Below are 13,844 nucleotides of genomic sequence, written 5' to 3'. Positions count from 1 at the left end.
TGACGTTCATGTTAACCCCGGGCCACGCATGTCAAACACGACCCCAGCAGATTTCAGTCTATTCCCTAAGAAAGGTCTCAACTTTCTTCATGTCAACACCAGATCCCTAATACCCAAACTTTCAAACCTCAAAGTTATCGCCCAACAAACCAATGCAGCTGTCATCGCAATTACGGAAACTATGCTTGATTCATCGGTTACTGACAATGAGATTGGTATCGACAATTACAACGTCTTACGATGCGATAGGAACCGCAATGGTGGTGGCGCCTGCTTATATATAAGAAGCGACCTGGCTTTTAATCTTCGCAATGACCTTATGAGTGAAGGCGATAATGAAGTGGTTTGGTGTGATTTGTTGTTGCCCAAGTCCAAGCCCATCTTACTTGGTGTGATATACAGGTCACAGATATTTACTGATGTTATAACCAGATTAGATAAAATCTTTAATACTCTTCCACTTGAACAGGAAACCTACATACTTGGTGACTTTAATATTTGCACTTTAGAAGAGTCTGTGCATAATTCCAGCACAACTAGATCTTACCTTAACAGACTTTCTGGTGCAGGTTTTGAAAATGTCATCAAAGAGCCTACCGATGTAACTGAAACAACCGAATCCTGTATCGATCACATTTTATGTAACAATCTTGACAAGGTTTTTCAGTGTGGTGTCATGCCTACGGGTTTTAGTGATCATTTTCTGGTGTACTGCACTAGAAAGTCTGTTAGGGTTCCATTGAATTCTCAAAATATTATTCGTCTTAGATCAATGAAGCAATACTCTGTTGAATCTTTTAGAAATATGCTATCAAACTGTGACTGGTCAACTGTTCTAAACTGTGAGTGTGTCAATACTGCCTGGATCAATTTTAAAATCATATTGACTAATGTTCTAGACCAAATTGCACCCGAAGAGATGTGCGTATTAAAATACGCACAGAGCCCTGGATGACCCCAGCTATTCTCGAAAAGATACGGAAGCGTGATACGATCAGGAAAATGGTTCTCAAAGGTAGTAGTGACTATTCTTATCAGGATTTCACTGCATTACGCAATGAAGTCCAGAGGGATATCAAAAATGCGAAGGCTTCATTCTTTCAATCGAAACTCGAGGATAGCATGGGTAATCCTAAGAAGCTCTGGGAACATCTAAAACTTCTGGGTTACAGTGACAAATCCAAAAGTAAAGGGAAAATCGTCTTAGACATTGCTGGTAATTTGTGTTACGACACTCTTTCTGTTTGCAACCACATCAACAATTTTTTCACAAATATTGCCTCAACACTGGTCAGTAAATTGCCCTCTCCACTCAAGAAATTTGGCACGGACTCGGTGACTTTTAAACAATTCTATTTGGACAAAGGTGTGACTCTAATGAGTTTGATCTTGAGTTAGTTACCGCAGATTTTATACTCAAGGCTTTATCCAATCTTGATGCTCATAAAGGTGCTGGTTTGGACGGGTTGGCGCCCAAGTTTTTGAAAGATGGGGCCCCCCAACTTACTTCTGTTGTCACCCATATTGTTAATCTATCAATTGTCACCAAGACTGTGCCGGATGACTTGAAGTGTGCCAAAATAATTCCCCTTTACAAAAAGAACAGTAGATTGGACGTGGGCAATTACAGGCCAGTGAGCATTCTGAGTTGTATTTCAAAAATTCTTGAAAGATGTATTTTGTTCAGCTTGATGAATACCTAAGAGAAAAACAGATTTTATACCAATACCAATCTGGCTTCCGTCCAGGCTTTTCCACAGAAACCTGCCTTATTCATTTGACTGATTATATAAAATCTGAGCTTTCAAAGGGCAATTATGTTGGGATGCTGTTACTAGATGTACAGAAAGCTTTTGACAGCGTAAACCATAATATTTTGTGTTCTAAACTTGAGTGCATGGGAATCAACCCTGGTTGGTTTAGATCATATTTGTCCAACAGGCAACAACTTGTCTCGGTTGATGGCATTTCATCGGATTTCATGAAAATTACCTGTGGGGTTCCACAAGGTAACTTATTGGGTCCCCTGCTGTACCTTTGCTACAGCAATGACATGGTGTCCTCCGTGCAAAATAAACTATTACTATATGCGGACGACAGTGTCATCTTAGTTTAGGACAAAGATGACACTGTCGCTTCCATGAACTCAACAAAGAACTTCAATCATGTAATCAGTGGCTAATCGACAATCAATTATCCCTGCATGTGGGTAAGACCGAGTGTATTTTATTTGGCTCTCATGTGAAATTAAAGAGAGCCACTGATTTTAACATCAATTATAACGGGCAAGTTATCTGCTCCCAAGATAGTATTAATTATCTTGGAATCACAATGGATCAAACACTCTCGGGTGACAACATGGTTGATGTTCTTGTCAGGAAAGTCATTGGGCGCCTTAAGTTTCTTTATAGGCATTCAAACTATCTCAATCAAACCCTTCGCAAAAATTTGTGTGCTGCTCTCATACAGTGTCACCTTGATTACTGCTGTTCAGCATGGTTTGTTGGTATCAGTACCAGAGCTAAACACAAATTACAGATCACCCAAAACAAAATAGTCCGCTTTATTCTAAATTTGTCTCCCAGGACCCACATTGATCAGTTGACTCGTAACTCCATTAAACTTCTAAATTCTCAGGACCGTGCTAAACAATTAAGGCTTAACCATGTATTCAACATCTTCAATGATACTGGTGCACCATACCTCAGAAACAACTTCATTAGAACCTCAAGTGTTCATACCCATCGTACCAGATCTAGTAATTTTAATTTCTTTGTGCCCAGAGTCAAAGGTATTGCCAACAAGTCCTTCTACTATAATGCCATCTTAGATTGGAATGACTTGCCGCCTCAAATTCAGTCCACAAGCAACAGGATGGCTTTCAAAAAGGCTGTCAAAAACACCTGGCTGATAGTGCTTTGAAGCAGGAATCTGCAGAATTTATACGTATGTAGGCTTATGTCCAAATGTCTTTTTTTGTTTATTTTCCTCCACGTCCACAGCCATTTTTTTTTTTTGTTTTGGGACCCCATTGGAAATAAGCCTGCATACGTAGCCAGGCTTTTATGGGCTATCCTTGCCTTGCAACTTTTGGTGTTGTGGCGTGTATGCCGTTCCAATCTGGGATGGCATTTTGTGGTTTGGGCACATTTTATTATTGTTGTTAAATTTTGATGCATTGTACTTGATGTCTTACCATTTTTCTGTATTTTTGTATATGTTGCAATGCTAAATAAAAACTAAACTAAACTAAACTGTTTGATACATGCTCAGAGCATTTTCAAAATGCCCAAGTTATGAGCTACTTAATACCTGTTCCAAGATATCTTCTCAGTAAGGCCAGTTTCCCTTTTAAAGGGAATTTTGTATTTTAAAATCTTTCTTGAGTTTAAAAAAAACCAACTTAAGTGACAAGCAGCGATTTCCATGCAGGCCCTCATACAGAGTACTTTAGGCAGAGTTCACGTAGGAGTATACAGTATACGCTATTCGGTATTTGCTATATTAGATACGGGCACTACGAGTCACATAGGGTAGCACGCGTGCCCTACTCGCTCTTTTGGTGCGATCAAATGGACACTTTGACGAAGAAGATTTGACTCTACTCCTACTAGCTGAGGCTGAGGAGGCACATGGTCAAAAAAAGGAAAGAACAGAATGGGTACAACAGCACTTCAAAATGTGACCTCTGTTGGGGGAGTTCTGCATTTTTCAACTAAATGCTGATGTCATACAACAGCTGCAAAGGATTAAAAGACCTGATTTTGCCACACGTCCGTCCCATTGGATCAAACTGGAGGGAACCGATATCAGGAGAAGAAAAGCTTGTTTTGACAATCGGGTTTTATTGGTACAAAATTGGTACATTCCAACGTTATCTCAGTTATATAGCACCTCTTCAATATAGATCGAGGCACTTTACAAGATAAAAACTAAAATACACAATTTAAAAACACGAAAGAATATACAGAATAATATAAAATACAATGCAAATATGATATATTAAAATTACACATAAATAAAAGCATCAATTCAATATTACCAAATCAAGCATCGATTACAATCATTATTACACCAAAGCAAAAATATTTAAAAACATTATATGCAAAGAAAGCTACTCTTTGGGGAAAATATGAGTTTTTAATAACTTTTTGAATACTTTTACACTGGGAGCCTGACGGATCTTAATGGGAAGCTGATTCCAAAGCTTGGGTCCAAGAACACAGAAAGCGCTATCGCTAATGACACGTTTAGTAGATGGAACTTCAAGACGCAAAGTATCTTTAGATGATCTGAGGCCAGCTCGACCAGGCTTATAACTATGAAGAAGGTCTTGGAGATATAGGTAACATAGGTAGTTGTTGGTTGTGATGATGCGGACGATGGTGTACTGGGCCGGCTTGATGTTAGCGTTGAGGTTGACCATGATGCTGGGGTCCTAGGGCGTTGACTGTCATTCAAGCTTTCGGCTACAGCATCATATTGTTGGACACATTTAAGAGAACTCAGAACTGCCATCTGAAAGTCCAAAAAACAATCATCTGTCAATTCATCAACCTGTGGCATTATTGACTCACAGAATTTGAGTCGAGGTGATTTCTGTTTTTCTTTCGTACGTTGGGTCTTAACTCTGTACAATCTAGCTTGTCCGTCGTTATGTGCATCATCGGATGCCTTCCTTTTTGATTTGAAACTCCTCTAGATTGGATGTAGTGTTCCTTTTCTCTTTGACGGCTTTCACAAAATCAAATCAAGTAAATTTTCTTCGAAATATTTCTCAGAATTACATGATTTTATGGCAAAAAAGTATAAATAAATTGGAAATAAAAAATGAATTTGCCGTTTCAGCTGAAATCGATGTGCTAAGAAAAATGAACGCATGCTTTTGAACCTATGGTACACTACAATCAATTCATTATTTCTATAATAATCACAGCAAATAAATAATAAAATGGATGAGACATTGTTATGGATGGGCTGTGGGAAAATTGAAGATGGAAATATTTCTGTGAAGTAGGTAAATGACCTGTACAATACATAATCTAATGATGTATCTTTCATTCACCCTTGACTAATGAAACTTCTTGCAATAAATGAGGTGTGTCATCTCATGCATAGATTGCTTCAAATCAGAATCACAAGGTGCTTCTTTTCCTTTTCCATAGCGCTTTTGTTTATATTAAAAATTTGGATAAAATCATAATTTATGATTGTAAAAAAATACTACGATTCCTCAGTGAGATGTATACAAGTTTACTTCCAGTCTTTGTTTGAAAATTTTGGCAATTTTGCAATGAGACTGTGCTGCAATTGATGTGAGGTGCAATTTGAGAAGTCACATAGTACAAAATGTACTTTAGTAGCACTTACTTACAACATTTTGTACAAACTATTCATGGTCTGAATTTTTCAGTGCACTTTCCTAGTTAACAGAATGAGGTTTTTAGGTGAGCGATTGAAGCTTGTGATGTTGTATACGAGGTACTATATGACATACTACCATGCCAGATCGTGCTGCTGTCATCACATACAAAAGGTTACATTGTGAGATTTGTGATCCCTCAAGCCTCCATCTTGGTGTACTCAGTAGCATCCGGATGTGGAATGCCCTTCCAGCTTCCTTGGTCTCTGCTTCATCCTGTGAAGCATTTAGAGGAGGCCTGGCCAACATCATCCCTAAAGCATCATTGGAGTTTTTAGCCGCAATGTACAGCACCTTCATCTATTTCCTGCACCTTTTGTGTTTTTCTGCACCGCACTTGCTCCATGGATGTGATAATACTCGGCCACAGAGGGATACATTTCACCACAAAGAAGAACATGATTGCCAATGTCAATGTTGTCTGATTTCTCCCTATTAGTAGGGATGACCAATGAACCATCAACTTGATTAGAACACTCCCATAGACATGCAGGGAGCTCAACTGTGCACTGCTTGCACATACATTTCTAAATTAATCTCATTCTTTTATTTTTCAATATTTTTCTGTAAAATTTGGGGAAGTTACTGCCAATTATATTTTGTAACTATCTTGCAAATTACAGTAACATAACTTTTTTTGTTTTTCTGTAAGTGCGAGTCAAAATTGGTCCATCGCCACAGTGCGCTTAATTGCCAGTGGCTGAGTTTAGCACTGCTCAAGAATGGCACAAAATATTCAAATCAGTAAGATCAGGTGAAAATGTGGCCTACTGAGCTGTAATTTGGCAGAGTTGCCAGTAATACCTCTATCATACCCTCTGTAAAAAGGTTAAAAAATTGAACAAGTAGATCTCGAGTTACAAATTAAATCACCAGCTTCCCTTTGGAATTTCTATATTCCTTTCAAATCATGTTAAGAAGACACCTTTCTGAACATAAATGTGAAGTTTCGTGCTCATTCGATGTATTGTTCACCTGATCTTAACCCTAAACGTTTTCTTATATTTAGGCCTATAACATCTACAACTTGCTGCTGGCTATACCTTGTTTAGGACTTTCAAAAGAAGTACCTGAATGTGCAACCATAACTGTTTCAAAATAGCCCGCGATAGTCATGCAGGTAACTCCGAGGTCAAGCATTGAATTGGTTTGAACAAAGATGTATTGAGTGCTACTTTGGTTTGAATGAGGAATACTACAGGAATACACATGAGCATGATGAGGATAATCTCTATTGTTGTGAATGAGTCAATGACCTTCAAAACTTAAGATTTTGTTTACATACACCTACTAATTGGTCATATTAAACCCAATAACATTGAAATTCTTGGTTGTGAAAAAAAAGTTCACCTACTTAGTGCAATTTTGATTTTGTGCCATATCGGCTATCTTGGATGATTTTTGGCAAATGTCCTCTAAATGCATGATTTCAATGCCTTGGTTTGAAAAAATAAGTTATGCCAGTGACTAGTTAAGTGCCATTTCATAAGAAACCCTTTGATACTTTCACAATATGCTTGTTTCATGTTTGCAAATATGTTAAAATAAAGAAATATATAAAGGTAAATATATGCTTATGCTCCCAACTGCTATTTTTGGACCTTGTCATTTTATTTCGTTCCAATGACCGGTCAGAATGGGAAACTTTGATAATTCATAATTCGAAAAGTTTTGACCGATTTTGACCATTTAACCACCAAAATACTTCTGTTGATTAGTTCTACTCAGAAAACAATCTTTTGTAGCAATAGGGTCAACATGAAATTTTGATGGTTATCCCTACTATTAGGCATGCAACGGTGATAGCCGTCCATCTTCCCTCATGGTGATTTCTCTGTGACATGCAACAGTGATATTCACCACTCATCTAATCATATCAATATTGTGTAATTTCTCCCTATTAGACATGCAATGGTGATAGCCGTCCATCTTCAGGAAAGAACAAAGGAAAGACGGAAGATGTCCTGCCATCTGCACCTGTTGCTACAACAGAAAATGACTTCATTGATGGCAATGATACATCCATCTGGCTGTGCTTGTCATGTGGTAATCAGGTAGGCTCATCGAGTGCCATGTTAAAGCTTCAGCATTGCACCAGGGATTCTTTAGCTGTCTTCAAATTCCGCTAGGTTTCTGTTGCAAAATATGCTAATTTGGTAGCTCATTTGCATAGAAAGTTTATTTTTATTTATTTATATTTAATTGGAATTTAAACAAAAAAATTATTTTGCCCCTAGCTCCAAGTGAAATTGCCCTGGTTAAAATGATGCATGTCAAGGTGGAGATATTGCAGCCGATGCTTTGCGTCGAGAACCATGGAACACAAGAACCACAAAATTCTAGTTACCATCTTTTTACAGCAAGATCTATAATTTTGGCACACTCTGTCGAAATTCTGTGTAGAATTTCTTATGATCATGGAAATGACATATATTGTTTTTAGGAACAAAGATGACATCTACAACAACGATGTACCGTTCCCCTCTCCCCCATCAATCAATGTTGGAACATATTTGAAACCGCTTTTAAGACATTGGCATATCTCAACATTGCACAGGGGAGAGGGGGTGACAGTTTTCTGTTCTTTACAAACAAACTTTCCAAGATAGTAGAAACATAATAATTCAATAAGGCAGTGCACTTGTTCATGTTTTTTCAACCAACCAAATTTTCTCTTTGCATCGTACAATTGTTTAGTTGTATACAATTCCATCACATTATCTCAAAATGACAGATAATGTAAATGGTTAGAAAATTTATAATATTTAGGAAGTGTAGTAAGTCTCCATAAAAGTTACTTTATATTGCCTAATATTAGTATTTCGTGAATTTATTTGTTACAGGGGTGTGGTCGTAACAGTGTTAACAAACATGCATTGACGCACTATGAGACACCACGGTCTGGCAGCCATAACCTGGCAGTATGTGTTACTAACTGGCAAATCTGGTAAGTACAAAAGAACACAGTCATTGTTGTCAGTTGCCATGACAACAATTCTGCCTAAGTTACAAACATGGAATGTACAATAATTTTTTATTATTAAGATGTAAAGCACCAACATTATTTGCTAAATATGCTCTGCTTAAAAGCAAATAAAACATTTCCTTACACGCTTGCGCCACATGTATACACAAAACACTGAAATCCTTGCACTGGGGAGTCGTCTTACCACAATTAAGGGCCAGAATCTGAAAAATCCTAGGCCTTACATTATTGTAGGCTTCCTTATAACTGAAACATAACCAAGATCTGAAAACGTAGCCACCTTGCACACAGGAAATTTACCTGATATATTATCTTCTGGAAAATTTACCGATGTAGCTGGCATGAGCGAAAAGCATAAAGTCCCAACGCCTGGTTCTTCCCTAACCATGTTAACCAGCTGAGTGAACAAACTCTGTAATGCTTTTGTTAATCAAATTATGATATCAATAAACACTTACTCATGTATGCTTCATCTCTGTAAGAAATTACATGAATGGAGTTCTTACAGCAGTATGGGCGCACACCTCTAAATCACTCCGCAAACGATGTAATGTGGATGAGTTCCGGTAAAAACGAAATCTTTTTTGAGGTATTATGGGCCTTTCTGAGGAAAAAGAGAATCATGTTATAGCTTAAATAAAAGTTTGAGACCTATACACGAACTTGGATCCCAAAAAAGTTGCATAACCCAATTTTTGAAAAAAGTAGGCCCTCGGATTGAGACAATGGCCAGGCACAGGTTTTCAGGGTAGAAACGGGTCGAAAATGGCATTAGTGTTGTTTAAACGACCATATCTCGAAATCTAATCAGAAGACTACCCATACATTGAAACGTATATTAAATTTTCATCGATTTGCAATAGATTGGTGATATATTTATATTCAATTTGTTGCCGAAAAGGTCTAAAATCGGGCAAAGAAGAGATGCGATTTCACATGTATTTCAATGGGACGCTCTATTGGTGGTGTGCGCCCGTATGTAAAACTACTTCAAAATTCACAGCAGCATGTTTAAATCCTCTCTTCTACAGGTGTTACAAGTGTGATGATGAAGTTGCCCCTGACGAGAGCAAGAAACTCCAGGAGTGTGTGGACTGGGTCAGGAAAGAGATGGGCATTGGCAAAACTTCCAATGATAAATTAGCAAGTAAGTTTGTGTGTAAAATGTCTTTTTTAGACAAACATTAAATTTGGACAAATTCACATAAGGTTTCACTTTCAATATGCAGTCCAAGAGAACGCCAAATATGGATCAGGAGTATTACATAATAATACTCTGCTATGACAATAGCTGCACTAGGTTAATTGTATAATCTCCTTATGTGGTTAGCATGGCTGGGCCAGGAAATCCACAAGGTCAGCCAATGTATGTACATGTATTCGGTACATGTGCCATATCTTTACAATGGGTGATAAATTTCTGGTTTGTTTTATTTCAAAAGCGCAACAGTCGATATTCTAAAGCTTGGTCCAAATCCAAGAGAAGAACCAACTCTAGTAATTTATGTGGTTTCAAATTATATCGGCCGTTGCCTTTTTGATAGAAATGGTGTTTGTTGATGTGCACAGTTTCCCATTAGATCATAACATGCTGTTGTACATCCAAGGTCAAAGGTCTTTTAATCCATATTTGGCGTTGTTCTGGGACTGATATGGAAAAGCAATACTGTATACCGGGAAATTTTTGTGGGAGTTTAATATTCACGCTTTTTGTCGTTGAACAGGCAGCCACAAATTTTCAACCCTGCAAAAATATTTACTACACATACTACTTAATGTGAATATATTTGGAAGCATGAATTAAGCACCCACTAAACTGTCCAGAATTGATAAAATTGCGAAAAAAATAACCCAACAAAAATATCCCACTATACAGTACTGCCAGGTTTTTGTGTTTGCAAATGGCAGCCATAACATTAAGTATTGACATTGAAAATGATATAGATGTATAGTGTTATGCAACAAGTAACAGATAAAAGTGTATATTCCTCCAATACTGTGCCCTGCATTTATTTATTATACACACTCATCAAGTAACAGGTGTCCCTGAAAGAAGTGAACTGTCAGAAACTTTAATTTTTGGGTATCTTAGGCCAAAAAAAAAAAAGGTTTGTCTCAAAACTTTTGTGTGCTTTTGTAAAATACCACGATTTGACAAAAAACAAATGCGGACATTTTTTTATTTCAAAAAAATAATTTTATAGTTTTTTCCAGAAAAATCGGCGTGAAAAATCAGACTTTTTCTCAAAATACCATGAAAAAAAGTCGGAATAAAAAATAAAATAAAAAAATCGCATTTCGCATTTCTCGTGAGCTTTGAGACAAACCTTTTTTTTTTTTTGGCCTTAATACCCAAATCAAATATGACCAAATACTATAATTTTCATATACTTTTGAATTTTGAAAATTGACCATTTTGTGCTTGGAATATAAAAGTTGTACAAATATAGTTGATTTTCAATCCCTTCCATGGGTTCAATTATCAATCAATCATACATTGTATGTACCAAGCAGGAGGCATCTACTGCCAGGATTTTTCAATATAGTTCATGTTAGGGTCCGTGGAATTGGACCAAAATTAGGTGAGATTTTCAAATTCAAGAACGGAGCAGTCAATTGTCAAAATTCAAAAAGTGTGTGATAGCTGTTTTATATTCATCAATATGCACTCATTAGTTCCATTGGGTTCGGGTATTAAAGTACCCAAAAGTGAATATTTCTGATGGTGTCAGGGACAGACACCCTGTAATGTTATTTTAGTAAGAAACATCCACATTGGACATTGTTTGGCCACCTATGACAAAAGCTTGACGTGGAACTAATAAGCAAAATGAACTGTATTGGTAACTGATGTGAGAGTAAGTGAAAGTATTGTGAAACCTGTAAATAATGGTTTATTTTTTCAATATCAACTGAAATACTAAAAATAGCAAATGCACTATACTATTTGGAAAAAGAGGAAATTGACATTAAGTAACTTTCAGTTTTGGTTTTCAATGTTTTCTGAATGTTATTAAGATTAGTGCATACTATAGTTGTGTAAATATGGCTGGTAATCACTATGTTGACACAACTGTAATTCAATTAAAAAGGTGAAAAGAGAGAAAAGTACCAGTGTAGGGGTATGGGTGTGTTCAAAGCATCTGACAGAATGAGTCAGAATGATGTAGAAATTCTCACTGATACAGATCAATACAAAATCAAAACATTGTCATCATACTTCTTAGTTGACTGGAAACCTGTTCATGTGCCCATTATATGCTCTATTGTAATTTAAGGTCAGAGGGCATTGTGGGTAATGCTTGTTGATAAACATTGAGGACTCGCTGCAGTATTTCAATGAGGGTGAACTTTGTAATATATAAGAAACACTTCATATGTGTGTTTTGCATATCTGGATGTCCTCTGAACACTTGCATAAGACAAGGAGAGTATTGACAAGCTAGCTAGAAACTGCTAGTGTGAAAATACTGAAAGTAAAATCACAGAGAAATCCCTTTCAGATGCGGTTCATCACATGCATTGTCAATGGAGGAGATTGTGTAGACGATCTCTAAAAAAACCCCAGATGTTGATTCTGTGCACGCACAGTTTCGAAATTTCCAGAACTATGAAAGGGCTTATATGACCTGTTATTGCACTTACCCACTTCTTGCACTGAGACATGGGACTCATCTATTCTTGTCATTTTCCTGTAGGTAAAAAGAACCAAGAATCAGAAGGGGAGTCAACACCTACTAAAGGGCTGTTCAAGAGTTCTTCAAACCCTGTGAAACCTGATGGACATGTACAGAGGGTCAAGGTAAGATAGAATTCAACACATCCGGGACGCACATTTCCCGACCCAGTTTTACATTTATGCATCCGAACGGACACAGAGCTTTTGAAGGAAGCGGGAGCCCTGAACACATCATTTCACTCTGGATCAGGATCAGTTTAAATGGGTTTGATTATTGGCAATCAGTGCTGGAATTGAGGTGGGCAGCCCTCAGGCCAAACGCTTGTTTAATTGATAAGGGCCGATTAATTGTAGTTTGAAATATATTAATCTTTATTTCATAAAGTTTGAGAATCTGCATTGTATACAATATGTGCTAAGAGATGACATGTTTTCATTGCAGGGACTCACCAATCTTGGCAATACGTGTTTCTTCAATGCTGTCATGCAGGTAAGCTCAGTCTAATAACAACTGAAATTCAACCATTCCTTTTTCACTCCTAATAATAGGACATAAAAAAAAAGCGCAGTGATTTATAGTGCGCTACGCACAGGCACAGCGCCTAGACGTTGATCCACAAGCCTCAGCACACTTTACAGGTTGTAGCTGACCACTATGGCCCCACATCATTCCATAAACCATTAAACAATAATTCAGGGACTTTGCTGCTTCAAGAGCGCACACCCTAGACATTCCACAAATAACCTTCGCAACCAGGATCAGCTCCCCGAGTTTTGTACGGGTTACAACGAGACAATTAGCATTAAGTTCCTTGTTCAGGGGAATTTCATGCTAACTCAATTTTTCCACGAGAGCGTACTAGGCACCGCCAGGGTTCGAACCAGCAACCTCTCGCACAATAGTCGAACGCCTTATCGATTGAGCTAACTTGACTGCATATACTCATTGATTGATGAGGTTAAAAATTGTGTGTGTGTTCACATAAATCTGTGTTATGCTACTGTGTAACTGCTGTATTAGCTGTCAAAGTGTTGTAATAATCGGATTAACTACCATAGCATAGATGAATATAATTTTTGAATAGAACGCCCTGCACTACAAGCAGGTTGCACTCATCACCTGTGTATGTCTGCAATCACAGATTGAATGCAATACTGCTCTTTTCAAAGATACTAATCTTACCAATGTCTTAATGATAACCATCATGATCCTGTAATAAACTGATATCAAATGAAAGATCCTATTTTTCTCATTAACATTTTGAAATAAGAGTTACAAATTGGTGTATTTCCGAAGATATCATTAAAAAACTGTTGAATTGGTTCAAACCTGGTATACCACAATTTAGACTAATTCTGCCATTTTTGCTGAACCATGAAATGGTATCAGCCTATAACTGTGTATGTTACTAGGTTACTAAGTTACTAGCTCCCTAGGTCCCTAACTAACCATTTGGTCTGAAATGGACATATCTCTAAATGCCACGAAGGTATGACCCCATGAGTGGTGTCATATGAAAGAGGAAAACATAAAGAATATAATAAAAGTATTTCCAAACGTCAGAGGTCATCCAGGGGTCACAGGGGTCAAAAAAGGTCATTTTAAGCAAAAATGCTCCGATTGAGCTGAAATTTAAATGCAATGATCCTTATGACATTCTAAACATGTTTACAATATTTTTAAATTTATTTAAGGTCATTAAGGGGTCAAAGGTCAAGTTGTTCAAAATGCTCCAATTGAGCTGAAATTTAAATGC

General features: G+C 37.3%; 1 protein-coding gene across 1 annotated transcript in view; it reads left to right on the top strand.

Annotated features, from left to right (window-relative positions):
* The window catches only part of LOC140157971 (ubiquitin carboxyl-terminal hydrolase 16-like), a 43,869-nt gene that overhangs the window by 17,720 nt on the left and 12,305 nt on the right, over positions 1-13,844 (top strand). The window contains 5 exon segments of the mRNA XM_072181219.1: positions 7,327-7,476; positions 8,266-8,369; positions 9,440-9,555; positions 12,107-12,210; positions 12,530-12,577. Of these exon segments, the coding sequence (XP_072037320.1) occupies positions 7,327-7,476; positions 8,266-8,369; positions 9,440-9,555; positions 12,107-12,210; positions 12,530-12,577 (522 nt within the window).

The sequence above is a fragment of the Amphiura filiformis genome, chromosome 7 (assembly GCF_039555335.1).
Source record: "Amphiura filiformis chromosome 7, Afil_fr2py, whole genome shotgun sequence".
Taxonomy (NCBI): domain Eukaryota; kingdom Metazoa; phylum Echinodermata; class Ophiuroidea; order Amphilepidida; family Amphiuridae; genus Amphiura; species Amphiura filiformis.
The sequence above is the reverse complement of the archived record's forward strand: the minus strand, read 5'-3'. Positions and strand labels throughout refer to the sequence as shown.